This window comes from Toxotes jaculatrix, chromosome 15 (assembly GCF_017976425.1).
Source record: "Toxotes jaculatrix isolate fToxJac2 chromosome 15, fToxJac2.pri, whole genome shotgun sequence".
NCBI lineage: Eukaryota > Metazoa > Chordata > Actinopteri > Toxotidae > Toxotes > Toxotes jaculatrix.
The window spans coordinates 17197141-17214351 of NC_054408.1; the positions used below are offsets into that span (position 1 = coordinate 17197141).

General features: G+C 39.9%; 1 protein-coding gene across 2 annotated transcripts in view; it reads right to left on the reverse strand.

Annotated features, from left to right (window-relative positions):
- asic4a (acid-sensing (proton-gated) ion channel family member 4a) overlaps positions 1-17211 on the reverse strand; it is a 74290-nt gene that overhangs the window by 3804 nt on the left and 53275 nt on the right. For both annotated transcript variants that reach the window (XM_041057343.1, XM_041057344.1), the window contains exons 2-5: positions 6358-6502; positions 5839-5966; positions 5559-5712; positions 1795-1848 (exon numbers count right to left, since the gene is read on the reverse strand). In XM_041057343.1, the coding sequence (XP_040913277.1) occupies positions 1795-1848; positions 5559-5712; positions 5839-5966; positions 6358-6502 (481 nt within the window). The remainder of the gene's footprint in view (positions 1-1794; positions 1849-5558; positions 5713-5838; positions 5967-6357; positions 6503-17211) is intronic.

Genomic DNA, 17211 nt, shown 5'->3' on the forward strand with positions numbered 1-17211 from the left:
GAGAGCACTGCAGAGTGAGGTGACAGTTTTCTGTGGGTTTGTCACTATGTGCAGCTAATTTCACCCTACACATAATTATCTGAACCATTGTGAAAATAAAAAATATTGATTGGTGCAGCCTTAATATAGATAATATCATGACCACTGAAATTCTGTGTGGTTGGTTGGCAGGTATCCGTTAATACTGAACAACATATCAGGCCACTTGATATGTTATTAAATATAGAACCAGTCTACCATCTAAAACTACGGGTAACCATGCAACAGTATCTAAAGAACATATTAACTCATAAAAAAAAATGTAAGATATTTTATATACATATATACACACATACACACACAAGCTGATATAGATAATTAGGCCTTTTCTCTGTTTGTAGTGAGGCTTTTTAAAGGCTAAAATGTGTATTTTCAGGGAGGAGGAGCAGATAGGCAGTATTTTGTGCCAGCACTCAGCATCATTAAATTATATTACTTCCATGCCCAGAAAATTACTAGTAGTTAAGTGCTCCCAGTTGTACTGATAATTACGATGTAACAAATTCATTATAGCCTTTAAATCATGAATTAACAGTTTACAAACTGTCTTTTCACGGACAAAATGTGAAACAAAATGCCAAGTAATTCAACATTAAATATTTAAATAGGTTTTATAGACTTCTCTAGCAGTGATCTCTGCCATATAAGAAACAGACCACAACATAAATCTGAATTTATTAACTAAAAATACAGTTAGTCTAACTGTATTAGTCAATAAACAACAACTGTAGCAATGGTGTTTGCAGTAATTCAGTTACAGCATTTGCATGGAGAATAAATAATAACGTACAGTAAGTGCTAGTGAGGGCTCTGCAAATGGTACCTGGGCTTTCACCCAATTAACTTGCAGACATGAATTGCTTGCACAATAAGAAACACAAATTCATAATCCTAACTCTAAAGCAACACAATGTACACAGGAGAGTAAATAGCTTTTTTTCAATCTCTCTTTTCAAATTCTAAATGCATTCAGTCCAAACAAAAATGGGCAGAGGGAGCAATGAAAGCAGTAATTATAATTTGATGACTTATATATTTTATAACTCTAACAATTAGGTTATTTGTATGCAGGAGCACAGGGGAATATATTCTTTGTCTCATGTAAGAACAAAACACCTTTACAATATAAATATATAAACTACATTTTAATTTATTACCTTTCATGCAGGGTGAATTTATTCACACTATTTGATTCAGTAATATAACTCACATGAATATGACCCATTCTTGTAAGATATATCTAAGATTTCATTCAGCCATCTTTTAAATGGGGTTTGAATTCAGCAAAGAGAGACATAATTAAATTTCTGGCTTATTTGGCTGAGACATGATAATTGTACTTAGATGTCTGCCATGCCCATAAAAAATGTATTTTTTTTCCTGCAACTGTAATGCCTTTGAAACCCAGGCACCTTTGTTCAGTCACGATGTCTGGAGGAGAACCGAGAGGTTGGAGTCAAGGCTGAAGGTATGGGTGGTGGACGGGTGGGGTGGTAGGGCGGGCAAGGGATGCAGATATGGAGGAATTGAGCGTTGGTTAAATATTAACTGTTCAACAATGGTGGCAGCACAGCCATCAAGCTCTGAAGTGACTAAATCACAATGAGGAAAAGTCATTTCAAAATATCCAGTCTACCTCCAGGTATTTGTATTACAGAAAAAAAAATCCTTATCATATTTACTGATTGTGTTTCCATTTCCCTTTGGGGGAATCTATTGTAATGAGAAAAGAAATGAAGGAAGATTGTTTCTTACCGAGTGCTTTGTCAACACAGTTGATTTTACTGGGAGGGCAGATATCTGCAGTTCCTGGAGAGGAGAACAGAAAATGAGTCTGATCAATCAGAAACAAAATGATCAGTGACCCGTGACTGCTGCAATGAGGAACCGTGGCTGTGAACAACACTCCACAGCTTATCATTCATCTCCAAATGAAGGCAGGCGCACAGGGGATGACTTCCATCCATAGAGCCTGGACCATCTTGGACGTCAGTCCTTGATTGCACTGAGAAATGGAGCATGTTGGCTCCACCCGTGAGGCATATTTAGAAAGTCTTTAAAAACCAATCAATGAGTCACTTCCTCGCAGACAAACACATTGCCCCGGCCATTAATGACAGGTATTCATCAGGTATTCATCAGCAGAACAATTAATTGGCAGAGGTGTGTTTGTCTGTCTGTGAAATGTTCATGGGGTTAATGTTTTGTGGAAGGCTCCTTCCTGGTCACTAAGAAATGTTAATTCATGTCCAGTGAAATAATGTCTCAGCATGTCTCTGTACACATTCAGCTGGTTCTGAATAGTGTCAGACTTATTCTGTCTTTCTATATGATTTTGTGGTTAGACCTTTTTCTCAATGAGTAGAAATAAACTGATTTGACATCATTAAACATTTTTGACTGAACAAAAAAAAAAAAAAAAGAAATTAAAATGTCTTGTGTGCTTCATGTTTAAATATTTTGTGAGTGGAGGCAAAAGCTATGCAGTGTCTGTGTATACTGTCTACATATCAAGAGCAAGAACAACTTAATAGCCTTTTTTTTGGGTGGTCATCCAAATATAGAAATGGACTGGCACACTAAAATATTAATCCTGAACCAAAGAGTCCAGGAAAACACAGTTTTGCTTCTAGGCCTCACAGTGCAGGAGTTATGTGCAAAAACATAAACTGCTTTATTAAGGGCCTCATGGTGGTGCAACCCACCTCCAAATCTAATCACTTTTTCCTTGGCCTAAGTTGCAAAAATTCTTTAGAAAATTGAGAAGTTGTTTTTGTGACATCCAGCCAACAAACAATCACATGTGCCTAAATATGTCACTGAAAACATAATTGGCTTGATGGACAACAATGACATGGAAACAGCATAAACAGCAATTCAGTGGCCAAAAATGACATAAACACACAACAAAACTATAAAAGTCTACAAAAGTCATCCAAAAGACTAGAAGAAAAAAAAAAACAAGCAAAAGGCTGTAAACAAATGCGATTATGTAAACACAAACTGATGACAATTTGCTGGCATGTTAAGCAGACTGTAGACATTTGTGAGTACGATAAAGAAATGGATTACACACATTTGTGCTGTTTCCTCAAAAAGACAAACTTGTAATGAATAGATCTGAGCAACACAAATCTGTAACAGCCAAATAGCACTGCTGCTGTGGCTACAGAGCACTGCTGAAAGAAAAAAAAAATCAGATACTGCAAATTGTGTAAGGAACAGGTGTCTTACAGGACTGTGTTGCCACATCGTGGCTGTAAAAATACTTTCAATTCACAAGTCGGCCTCATGCTCCCCTGGCGAGCTTTAGATCCAGCTCCTTTCTGGAACCTTCTGAAGGAATTTTGATGCATTTTATATGCAACAGTACATTTTATTTGCTATTGATCAGTGCAGTCAACTAATGCGAGCTACCTGCTACATGACCAACGTCTTCTTCTACTGCTGCGATGGGCAAATGGCCTGGAGAAGCTTCCACATTGATTATATCTGATACAATAAATATCATATCTGATATAATACATCATCACAGAAGGTAAAGTGGTTTTGCTGCCCTCTAAACTCCTCTGCTCTGTGAACAGCCCTTACTATCCATTCGTTCTAAACTTACCCACTCTACAGTCCCTTTGTCTCATTCATTTGAAAAATTGTTGCAATAAAGAATATTTCTGAAAGAGGTGCAGTTTCTCCAGACAGCTGAGTGGTGAGACAGAAGACATTTATGGGTGTGGATCTCCATCCTGGCTAGCTGGATTTGCAGGTATGTGAGACCAAAAAAAAAAAAAAAAAGAAAAGAGTAGGGTAAAGTGAAAGCAGTAAAAAGTTTTCCCTAAAGCTTGGCTTCACTAGTTGACTGTAACACAGCCACAGTGTTGTAAAGAGGCAGGGACTGTCACCCTGCAGAGCACACACACTGATTAGAAACGTGTCCACCTCACAGCCTGTCGAGATCAAATGATCAGCTGTGATTTCTCTCTGCAGATCAGACCACCACTTTAGTCCGGCCATTACAGCCTGCAAATTGAAGTTTGAAATGTGTGACGGATATGTAAATGTGTAACCTGAAAACCCTGTTATTTGTATTTTATAGCTAAGTGGAGATATTTTCTTTGTCTGAACAACCTAATACATTGGTTTAGTTATTGCAGTGTGGGGTTAAATTAATATTAAGACGTCTTTGTACCAGAAATCAAATTTCTCATACTCTTATTGTTTATTCATATAAATCCTCATATTTTAACTGTGCTAAATAGAGCTGCAAATGTCTGATGCACTGTGTAAATATGGAAATGGAAATGATTCATGCATATATTGTAAGCTTCCTGCCTTAACTTCAAATTCTAGAGCTCCAAATACGTCTGTGTTAGGCACATCAAACAGCTTTTTGACTTCATGCACTTCATGTCCATGATGATGCCGAGTAAGTCCAAACATCTTACTTTCTATTTGTTTTGACTCACCTCTACAACATGTACATGAGCTGAAGAGAGAAACTGCATAAACTGTGGAATTACGGTGTCCCCAGAGAAAAATTATCCACCTGACAAACAGAAATTTGTCATTTCTTCAAGTGCTCTCTTGTCTCTGTTTGATTATTGGCATTCTGTAGTGCTCATATAATTCAGCCAAATATTTATCTCTGATATATTTGGGGTTTGTTACTGCTTCATTCATTTTGTGTTTTTTTTAAATGTTACAAGATAAATGTACTGTGTTCCATTAAGTAATTTTCTACATTTATTTCAGTCTGGATCCACACACCCATGCATGCAGTTAATATTTATTCTTTTCCATGTGAAAATCAAGATAAATAAAGACTAATGTTAAATTAGATGTGTGTTCCGGGTAAATAAACCAATAGAAAGGCAGCAGCAGTCCTCAGTGATACTTCCTAACCAAGACCAATAATCTCAATCACTCATAATAAGTATAATGAAGGCCACAGCAGCGCGACAGAGCAATTGCCAAACAGCTGAGATGGATGAGCAAAAGCATCCAAAACTCATTGAGACTTTAGCCTGACGTGTCACTGGCCAGAGAGCTGGCAGCACTGCTGAAGAGCAGCCCACTCCAGATATCAAGCATCAAGGTCAGGCACGTGGCAGACCGAATTATATCTGTGCTGGAATTTTTCAAGTGGGCCAAAAATGATGGCTTGTTTTGCTCAATGGTTCAGCTAACATCATGCAAATACTGGCCTGGCTGGCTGCTTTTTCAATTATGCTGCACCAAACCATTTTAAAAACAGTGGGAAATACTTGAAATTACTAACTCTGATGGAGTATTTTTTTCTTTTTAAATCTCCCAGTGTAAGTTTTAATACTGTCAGTGTGCCATTTCATGACCTTGAAGTTGCCACAAAACATGAAAAGGGTTAGTTCCAATATATTTAGTTATTATTATTCTGTTTTCACTACCTGATGTTATAGTAACTTAACATTAATTTGATAGCATGAATTACAATTTTTTTTTTCTTTTTTGGCTTTGTGTAAATACAATGTAGGGGGCGGTCTTACCAGGCATGTGCACCATCCTGCAGTTGCAAACTCGCATGACCTCGTTGGTCTCGCAGAGTAAGCGACAGGCACTGATGCTGTATGTGTCGTATCCTGGGAACTTCTCTTTGCTGGTGGAGCGGCAGTTCCCCCAGGGTTGGGGCAGGTAGGTCAGCTAAGCACACAGAGATTTATTAGAACCCAGTTTCAACCACCAGGGGCGAACGGTTTCAGGGAGAACAGTAATCTGGTGGTGGGGGAGGGGGAGTGGGCAAGGTGTACTGTGATGAAGAAGACCTACCCTCTGTTCCTGACATGAAACAAAGGTCTGGAAGCCCGGAGAGACACCGAAACCCAGCTGGTGGATGTAGGGAGGCTCGTCTTGACTATGGATCTGAACTCGGATGCCAGCCTCCAGGGACGTCTCATCTACAGGATGAAACAGAGCACGAGCACGGAGCGTTGCAAAGAAAGAGTACAAAGGAATTTCAGATTGCTGCCTAATCTGACAGCTTGGACTCAGTTTGACGTTGACTGCAAACCACATTTCAGTCATGTTTGAAAAATAAGCCAGTAGGGATTAATATTATGTGACAACTACAATGCAGGCACAAATCTGAGGTGGTGTATTTTGTTCTGGAAGTTCCTTTTACAAATCACATTTTTCAGGTCACAGAAATGCAATCAAAAACTGCATTATTTACAGTACATAACCCAGAGACATGGATGCAGGTTATTTTTTATTTAAACCCCAGCAAGGGTATCTCATGCTGTAGCACAGGATAGGATATTACAATGGACAAATAGTTTTGAGGCTTACTTGTCTCTCTCCAGATGGGCAGATACTCATCCTGCTGTATATCCAGCATGATCTCCAGCCCATTTCCCATTCCACCCTGCTTCGTTTTCCTGGATGTGGTCTTGTTGCCATTAAAAGTGTAGCATTTCCCATATCTGGTGTAAACCTGGAAGAGTATAGATTCATATCATGAACATCACCATAAACATGACAAAGTCCACATGCTGGATGTGACAAGCTTGTACTAGTGGTGCAATGAAATGAAGGCAGAGATATGGAACAATAAATAAATAAATAAATAAATAAATAAATAAGTTGCTGAATATTACCCATGAACCTCTGGATGCAGTCTGCTGGCTCAGTCCCTCATGGACTTTGATAAGCTGTATTTGAATGAATTCCCAGCGCACACCACACAAACCCTGCTCAATGCTGCTCAATAGTACTACCATCCCACTGAAATATCAAATGGCATAAGAGATTCTTTAATCTTCCTTCAAAAGAAAACAAAAGACAATAAGAGAGAGAGGCTGCTTTAAATGAGCTATCACATCACCGCCTATCAGAGGAGCTGTCTCTATGGGTGACACATCATCTCTTTGTTTATGCCCCTCGTCTAAACTGCTGCACTACAGAAAATATCCATCTTACAAGTCTTTTATCTGTTATCTCCTTTGAGTTTTAAAGGCATAACCTGTGATTCACATGGTAACTGTAGTGCCACGATTAAAATCTAAAACACAGAGTGACAAGACTAATGGTAGAAAACAGCTCATTCTTGTTTTTTTTAAATGTTTCTAATCCTGATTCAGGTTTTATTCAACCACTAGTTTGTTTTGAAAAACACACAAATGTTATTTCAAAGTATTTAAGTGAGTGATAGCTAATCCCCTCAACTGGTGACCATAGTGATGGTCCAATAGCATAGCAACTGGTAAGACAGGTTTGTCAAGGTTTGGATTTATTACCATGCCGAAGCAGTACTCATTGGGCTCTGACAAGAAGAGAGTTTATGGGTAGTGTTTTATTTTCTAGCCTTTCCAAAAAGAAAAAGAACAAGAGCCACACTGTAAGGAATGGATTAAATTTATATTCTTAAAGGAAGCTGTAATCAGAAGCACGTTGAACTAACTAGCTTAGTACCTACAGTAACTTACTGAAATGCTAGTGCCAAGCACTATATTGTATCATTACTCAGCCACATGAGATTGTGGGGTTACAAATATGAAGTTTAGGCTACGTTAGCTGCTCCGCTCTGCTTTTTATTGGATTTAGGGACGTTTACACACCAGGAGCCCCAGCCCAAGTTACAAGGGTTTATTTTGTGTTTGCCAACAGCATCAGAGTTATGAGCCCTGCCACACGTGCTGATCCCTTGAACAACTAAACCATAAAAAAAAACAAACAAACAAACAAGTAATCTATTGCATTCATTTTGTCCAAACATCAAATAAAGGAGGACGGTGATGAAGGTATTAAAGCTGAGGAAATCACATGGCAGGAGAGCTGGAGCTGGAGAAATGACAACAGTGAAATAACAATTGAGCCGAACAGACTGCAGACATATCATTAAAGAGACGCTACGACGGTCCCAGCATTCGCCAAAACATCGACGTCTGTGTTCTGACTTTGATATCAGCTTGATCCACCTAATGAGCACTGTGATGTCTAAATAAGGGACACTGGTGGAACAACACAAGCTCTCATTTACAGACCACAGGGTGTATTCACATCTGAGATGGTTGAACAGCAAATCAAAGCCACGGTTGTGGGGTTCAGTCGAGTAATTCCTTGGAACAGTGGGCAATTTTGCAATGTCCACAACAGTGATTAGAGCAAGAAATGAGCACCGTTTACAAAAGCTGATGTTTAGACAGACAGCTGTATTTTATGCAATAATAAACCCCATGGCCTTTGATCTGTGAGTGTGTGAATGGATGTTTGCATTGAGTGTGTGTGTATGTATTTTTGAATGCACTGCGCATGGTAACCTTCAAAGTGAGTCTTAGTTGAGGATTCAGAGAAATGGCTGGCACAATTACAGATCTCAGCTCAGGCTCTGATGTGGTACAAAGGGGTCTTCATGGTGAAAATGTATTCAGTTTGTTCTGAAGCCACTTTGCATTTTTTTTATTGTAAATTGCAGCATCCTTCTAGGCAGTGTAATTAGAAAATGGGAGGTAGCAGAGAAGGGGTGGAGTGGGGGAGAGGAAAGAGGGGGGGGGGTATTCAAGTGTGACTTTTGACTGACATGTGCTATTAGGTTGAAATGGTTTAATCTCTATTTGGCTGGTGCGGAGCAGTTGAGAAGGTAAGCTGCACTTATCATTGATCCTCCCCTCCCCGTTCATTGACACACTTAAGCCTCGGCAGGCAGACTTTATCTGATGGAGCAGGCAACAGAGGCAAAAGAGGATTTCACTTTCGAAATGCTCAGAACAACCCGACCAAGTGCATGGGTGCCGTTCTAAAACTTTGGGCTCTGGGGGATGTTGATGTGTTCACAAATAATGTCCCCAGAGAGTACGGGAAAGTTTTCCCATCATCTCACCCAGGAAACGGTTGTTGGCAGAGCTTCCGCCAGTTTATTTCTCAGCTTCTGAACCCCTCCCCTCCTCCTCGCTTTCTGCATCTGCAACGTGATTGATGGAGCATTTTTCTCTTGTTACATCTTGCACCAAATTTAGCGAAGGTAACAGGACTGACTCGGGCAATTCCCAAGTGGGGACTTGGCACTGCTGTCGACAAGCTGAGACAGAGCAGCAGCATGGCAGTTACAAACCAAATGAAAAGAGGTATTGTACTCCTCTGAGTATCTCAAGTTGTATACCACAGCTAATTATTGTGGTACTTAATGCAGCATTGTTCACTTTGTTGTGATTTGGAGCTCTACAGCGTGTGACAGACTTTTAGATGGTAATGGAAAATAGATCAAAACATGTGCCGCTGTTCTGCATTATTCTGTCAGTTAGGTCTGAGAACAAACACATTCACAAACCTGAAACCATCCAGTTTTTTACACTTGATACTCACTTAATATTATACATATATTATCAGAATGTAATACTATTATAAGTATGTTCTGATATTTTATGTTGTTCTGTTACGTACATATTGTATTTACGACATATTATTATTAGTCAGGTCCTCCATATTGTAAGTCTGCTACTCAAGGCAGATTTTCCAACCTGGCAAAGAAACTGCCCCAGGCCCCCGAAACCTCAGGGGCTCCAAATGCCCCGGGTTCACTATGTAGCTGTTAGCTTGATAAAAAGCTCATTTGTTTTGTAATAGTGTATCCACCACCAAAACACAACACAAACTGAAAACAAGGACCTGGCCTTAGAGCAGCTATAATCAATATTTTTATATCAACAATGAAACATGACTACTTGTATGCGATATAGCCCCTTGGTTGCAGGACTCTGAAACCGAAGCAGCTAAATGTAAATTAGCAATCAATAATATTATTACTCACCCCTGTACTTTTTATTTTTCACTGTGACATGTCATGGTAAGTGTTTTCTTGCCCAATGTTTTGCTTTTATGATACGCAACCGTTGTGTTTCGTTTCAGTCTCATCACTCTCATCATGTTGTTTTTGGCTGCAGCAGGCAGCTCTTATCAGTGAAAAAAACCCTCCACTAACCCAGTGTATGCTGCCTGACACAGTTAGTGACTCGCTGGTGAACACAGAGACACAAGTTTCCAGAAAATCTGCTCATACCAGTTTAAAGAAAGTCCTGTGCTCTTCCCTCCTCTGAATTCTCTGTCTTACAGGGGCTCCCTGTGTCAAAATGTAGTTCTAACACCTGTATTGATTCAGCTGAGCGAGGAGCAATATTTCAGAATAAGGGCAGTGGTTGGTTTGTAGGACTCTGAGCAAAATATAATAAAGCTACCATGTGCAGTCTCCTGTGTTCACTGTACATGAGGGGCCATTAACAGGATACACCCATAATGCAAAGGGTCCGTACTTTACCCTGCTGCCCTTTTCCTTGTTAATCTGGCAATGCTACTACTACTTCTGCCTTCTCTGTATAGTGCATATACCTTTGACTGCATGTCTGTCCATCCTGGACTGTTTTTGTAGATTTCTTTCTTATTCAAATCAAGAGTCTAAGGATAGGGGGTGTCTTTTGTTCACATTGCAAAGCCATAGAAGACAAATCTGTGGTTCTGGGCTACATAAATAAAGTTAGCTCAACTTGACTAGACTGTACAGTTAAAGTATAAATATATTAAGATGAAGGCTTCATTTATGGCAGCATCAAGGAAAGATGGTGGATTTCATGTATTTTGCATATACTGCATCTTACTAATTATAACATAATTGTCTTAAATGTCAATTCATTATGTGTCTTTTGGCAAGTGTATTTTTTCTTTCAAAGTGCCTCGCCTCATTCTCTGTCTCTCTATGCTAAATGCATTAAGAGACCAACACCTTACCACGTAATTCATAAGCCCTGGTGGGGTAAACCCTTAAACACCCTCTTTATGGCTGTGATCTGACAGTCCCATGGCACTTTTTCCTTTAAATAACCTGCAGGAATCACTTCAGTGCTTCTCCGGAGGACACGCATTTCCAGGCAGGCTGCGTGTCATCGGGTAGCTTTCCGAGAATGAGGAAGGAGGATTTGAATTCATTTACGCAGGGTGGTAGAATATGCCCGAGCACTGATTGGCAGTTGAAAACCATTAAGGCAGGCTCATGCAGGTTTAAGGTTGAGACAGAGCGTTCCTTGATTTAATGGCTTCATTACAACCTCCCAGCAAAAAGACTCGGATCACCATATGACACGAATGGAATATTTACATGATATTTCTGAATGTTTTCTTAGAACCAATGATATATACCACTGCAAAAATCTTTCTCTCTCTCAGCTATTTAGTCTATTATCAACTTCTTAAAACTAGACAAAGATGGAATGTGTATTGATCCAGTCATCAACCATTCATTTGGTTTCAATGATTTTCCAGAACCCAAGGTCTATTTGTCCTGTTTGAAGACACTCCTTCCTTCTTCATTCTTGCATAAGAGACAATTCTGTTTGCAAATGGAATTGTCTTATCTCATCAGCAGATGTGTTTTCTTGTTTTTTTTTAAAAAAAGTAACATGACTCAAAGTAACTAGTTACCACACGTAAAGAGGGTAGAAAATTGGCCATGATGTTTTTTTAACGCGAGCCGTGAGCATGAGGGAGCAGTACGACAGAAAACACTCCTTGCTTTCGTGCCATAAAGACACATTCACACTGCAGCTAAAAGTGTCCCAGTCCACATTTTTCTTCCCTCACACAGATGTGCTGATGTTGTCAAAGGGTCAACCAGCACAAAGCAACATGGAGCCTCATTTGGTTTAATCTTAATCTTCACTGTATGGAAAGATGACACGTGCAGTTGGTATTTTGTTGCTGAAATGTCCGTGTTAAACAACCAAACTGATAAATAAATCAGCATTGCCATGACAATACATAAATCTTACATAATGCATCTGAGACAGTGTCATCATTTTTGCCCGACCTGCACCGGAGGACAAGACGCAGACATGACAGTGAAAAGAAAGCCACAGAGCTGAAAAGCACTCAAGGAGACACCTGGGTTCAGTCAAAACAGCTGCTGCCAACAGGCATTAGAAGGTAGACACAAAAAGGATGTAATGTCTTAATCTTTGTGTTTCTTCTGAACAGAGAAGAACAAAGAATGTGAGGAATGAATCTTAAAAAAGGAAAAACAAAATTTACAGAGTGAACATAGCCTTTAAGCACAGGCACAAAGTCAGTAACACATTTTACTGCATCCCATAGGCTTCATTAAGATAGGATGTGTTACAGTGCTATTGCACTGCATTAGACATGTGGTACGTCCCTGTATTTTCTTTATTTATCTGAAATCCACGCATAAAAATTCTTTTAAAAATCCTCCCTCCACTGTGACAAAACCTTCAAGAATCTTCAGAAGTCAAGAACAAGGCTGAAAGGAGGCTGCAGAAAGGCTGCAGAAATTCTAAGCATTGTTTATCTTAAGATTAGGAAAGAAAAAAAATAATAGTGATGTGTTAACTCAGTGAACATGTCTGCAAACTGACACAAAGTTATAAGAAGTCGTTGCTAAATCTTTCATCTTCTCATGCATCAGAGTTAAGCTGCATAATTCATAAATAATCCTCAATCAAATGTCAGGCAGATTACTTTTACTGTCGGTCAGCGCTTTGAAATCTCTACATACATACAGTGGGGAGTAAATGCAAATCTGGCTAACACCATAACCTCCCTCACCCCGCTTCCTCATATAACGAGGGAATAACAGTCGGACTAAGCTGAGGAGGAGCTCAGACACGCAGACTGGAATGTGAGGCACACAAGTTTTGCACCATTAACCACCATCTCAGCGTCTGCCACCCGAACGCAGCGGCGGAGACGCTGCTCTGGATTGCCATTCGACACGTCACAGCTATTGTGTATCATTTTCAACCTTCATTACACAACTGAGTGCCAAGACCTCAATGTTAGTTTAATACACTCATTCAAGTGAGGTAAATACTGTGTTATGTAAATGAATGCTGAATATAATGAGTGTTCCCAGCAGACCTTCTGATTAATAAGAAGAAAAGAAAACATAACCTTTTTGCTGATTACCCCACTGTTCTCATGATTAACATCTGAGGTAGTTAAAACTACATGGTGATGAACTTACTTGACCGTTTTAAGCAGTTATGCATTGATGTTTTGCTCCCCTGTTTGACTAAATACCATACATTAAAATGATGAGCTTGGATGTAAACCTGCGGGGCTTGTTTCAGTCATTAGTGCAGAAGCTCTGAATCATCTCCTCTCTATGCTTGCTGCCCTCTTTCTGGTTTCCTCCAACAGAGCATCAAAAATAAGTGGAGCACCAAAGTCAGAACAGTGCACTCAGCAAACCTCTCTCTCTTCAAATGTTAGTATTCCCATTTTTTTTTCCTGTCCCTTTTTCCTCCCATGCTGCTGTTCCCCGCATATCCAAGCATACTCAGCTAATGGAGCAGTGAGAGAGGGTCTTGAAAAAGAGGCTGAAAATGGACAGGCTCTCCAGCACAATACAGCAACATAAATAGAATAGTCCACTGCATTCAGCACTCTCAGAGATGTGAAAGCATCCTTTGAGTACAGTGTGCACTAACATCACAGCCATGGACCCGTAAAGGTGCTGTTTTATAAATGTGATTAGAAACTACTGTCATAATGGGGATAATTCATTTGGATCACCATGGTGAGACAGGTCCCTAATCAGTCTTTATGTATAATTGAGATGAATCATTTCCAGCAGCTAGAGCTTGTGCTGGGCTCCAACCAAAATGGTAAGTAATTCTTGACCTTAAAAGAAGAACAGAACATAGCCTATTAATTTTGCTCCACAGGGGAAAATAGTTGCCATTATCCATTTCTCTGTGTTAAAATGAATCAATCTGGTTGGAGATTTTTTCAGGTTATAGTATCTTTAACCCTCTAGAAGCTTGATATTGGCCCTGGCACGTTCAAGGGGTCCTCTTAGACTCTGGGTTGTGCGAGTCGTTCGGGATCCTCCCCCGCCAATCAATCAATCAATCAGTCGATTCAAACCCTTAGAAAGCCTCTGGTAGAGCTATGGTTCTTTTTTGGCCTTTGGTGGTTTCCGACTATTTATTGCACTACAGAGCTTGATGTCATGGCTCAGAAGAGTAGAGTACATTACAGCCATGCTGAATTTAAGGTATAATGCTGCACTCAAGATAGGAAAGGAGTATGCTGCCTGCTATATATGAGTCAAGAGTGCTTTACTTTTCCACTTCACCTCATTTTGCCCACAGTTCTGATCAGTCATTCTGTAAGGTAGACACCGATATAGCCCAGGAGAAATCTGCCCTGGGCACTGCTCCAGCAAACGGTCCCGCCTTAGGCATTTGTCTAACTGTCAACTTTGTTTTTCTGTGGTCATTTAGATATTCAGGTTTAATTAAGGTACCTCTGTCATTAACACAGGATTTCATTTCCTAAGCTCTCAATCTCATAACACTCTCTGCTTCTCTCAGACTCTGGCACCCACTGCAAAACACAAACACTCCCACCCAACTGCCACTGAAGAAACACCGTCACAGTTCCCTGGCCAACCTTTTATTTAGTATTCATCATAACCAAGACACCTGCTTTGTTGTTTTTCTTTTCCAGGGGACTCTGGGGAAATGATATCTGTTGGACTGAAGCCACATGTTAGAGTTGATGAAACTTCCGGAGAGGAAAAGCAGGATCTACTATCTCTTGACATGAATCATCAATATAAAATAAGGTGTCCCTTCAGGGATATGAGAGATATACAGACGCAAATAAATATTAGCTGCTGGCTCTTTGCTCTTGGTCATTTTGAGACCAGTTAGTCATACCTGAACACAAGCGTCTACGTTTACAAATGCTTGCAGATGGCAAATATTAAAAAAAAATAAAAAAAATAGATGCTTGAGATAATAAGAAATATTCCCCCCCCCTCTTTTTCCCCATTGTATCACGTCTATTGTCCTGGGACTCCTAATGAAATGCAACACTTGCTTTATTCACAAGATGGTGCAATAAGTGCACTTACTTACCTACTTACTGACTCACTTATCCAAACCTTCCCCTTTTGGTGAGTGCAACAGTGAAACAATATTTGCCTCTCAACCGTGTAACATTTATGAGCGTGGGGATTCGTGTTTTTCATGCTACATAAATCATCCAAGTAAACAAGTCTGATTAGTGTTTTTGCTCATGCGAAAGAGCTTGTTTTGAGTCAAAAACAGATCTCACAGTCCATTAGACTAAGCTGGATCTAAAGCCAGAGCCTAAAGAAGTCTGGCAGACACAGAGGTTTAAACTGCACATCTACACACCCAGTTTAATTTGGCCTCTAATCAAAATCCTCTCAAATGGCTGAGTTAAAAAAAAAAAAGAAAAAGAAAGAAAAGATAAAATACAGCAATGCAACAAAGGACCAGCAGATCGAACAAGAATTGAAAACTCTGGACCACTGATCCTGTCCTTGACTGACTCTGATCAAAGTCACAGTAAGAAGTAGTTTTATGGGACAAAATGACCATATTTCTGCAGAGTGTATCTACAGGGGACTGATAGAGTGGATGATTCATTTCAGTCAATTAATGATTACATCTGAGGTGGCGACACTTCTGACATTATAAACTCACTTTCCGGTTTCTTATTTGATTCTGGAACAAAAACTCCACAAGCTCACTCAACCTGCCCACACACCTTCACATTCACACACATCCTTCCATTATTGTACAAATGAGCGACTGACATCACATTTCAGTTATGAAGACTAAACACCCTTGCAAACAAAGCACTAATATTACTCTGCAGTGTAATTATTCTGCTATTTATCACTTCTTCACTAGAAATTTCTCTCTTGTTGGGTTAGTTTACTAGACTCCCTCTCTCTCTCTCTCTCTCTCTCTCTCTCTCTCTCTCTCTCTCTCTGTGCCTGAGACTCATCCATCACTATTGTTGCAACACCTACTGCTCGCCAATGGAGGTCGATAAAGATTATAGATGATTTGATGCCCCTTTAATGCCAGGTTGTTAAGAGTGAGAGCAGAGGACCTCAGTAATCCCTGTCTGCACATCAAAGACAGGCCAGATATCTGGCCTGCTATTAGCCGAGTGGCTGGATGCCACCTGCCCAGATGTTTGGCATGTGCACTCCGGTTCTGCCAAATGGGGATCATGAGACCACAGGATGCCTTCCAGGAAGCATCTGAAGCTCCCAAACTTCAAGGACAAGCCTGCGATCAGTTTTTCTTTTCTAATGTTTCACATTTTCTATAAAAATCTGTCAATCCTTTCCCATTTGCCATGCACGTATGCTGTTCAATGTCCATTTAAAGGTTTTAGAAAACATTTTAAAAAAAAAATATTTTACACCTTGCTAGCAAGGTTATTGCATCTTCTCCGGGAAGTTGATGACATAGCTGCCTCACTTTTAAAAATTTAATTTTCTATGAACATAACAGGCACTTTTGATATCCTGCATCAGAGGCCACAGAGCTCAGCGTGGATTAGAGAGAGTTGATGTTGGACTCTGTATATCCCACAGTCGTGACAATCCCAGGCCTGCTGCCTGGGCTCTGACTGTCAGTTAAAGAACTTGCTTGTGATAGGACCTCAAAATATTGGAAGGCTTCCTGTGGTTACAGCCCTGACTGTCAATGTGCATTTGATCTCCTTGGAGTTTACTTACACTGAAGTTGTTTGTTGTTATTTACAGCCAAAGCCTCAGAGTGAGTCTGTGCCATTGTACACTTGACTAAGCTGTGATGGAGGTCGAGACTGGTTGTCACCATTATGTGGCCCATTACTGAAACACATTACGCGCTGTCAAAATTACAACAGAGACAAAGACCAACAGAAATGTTACATTCAATGACACATGGGGTGGTCACAGGGCCAAATTTTACACAAACATTTAAGGTCCCCAGAGGATGAATCCTAATGCTGATGGTGATTCTTCAGTCCTTCAGATACCTTCAAATCTAATGATATTCCCATTAGCCTCATCTGTGCTTTGTGCTAATTAGCAAATATCTACATTAAAGCACCAAGGTGGTAACAGTAGTTGAAACACTGACAATGATTCAACAGCTACAATGACATACTATAAACACTTTATGTGTGTATAATCAGAAAACATAATGTCTTTCTGTTCAACATCACTAGTGACTGAACATGAAGACCTTTCTGCTGACATCATTCTCTTTACACCTTCATGCCCACAACAAGATGAACCCTTCAGATTTAGGTGGTGTCAGACCTTTATTCTGACACCACCCACTGGCCATTAATTTCATTTACTTTAAGATCAAAAAACAA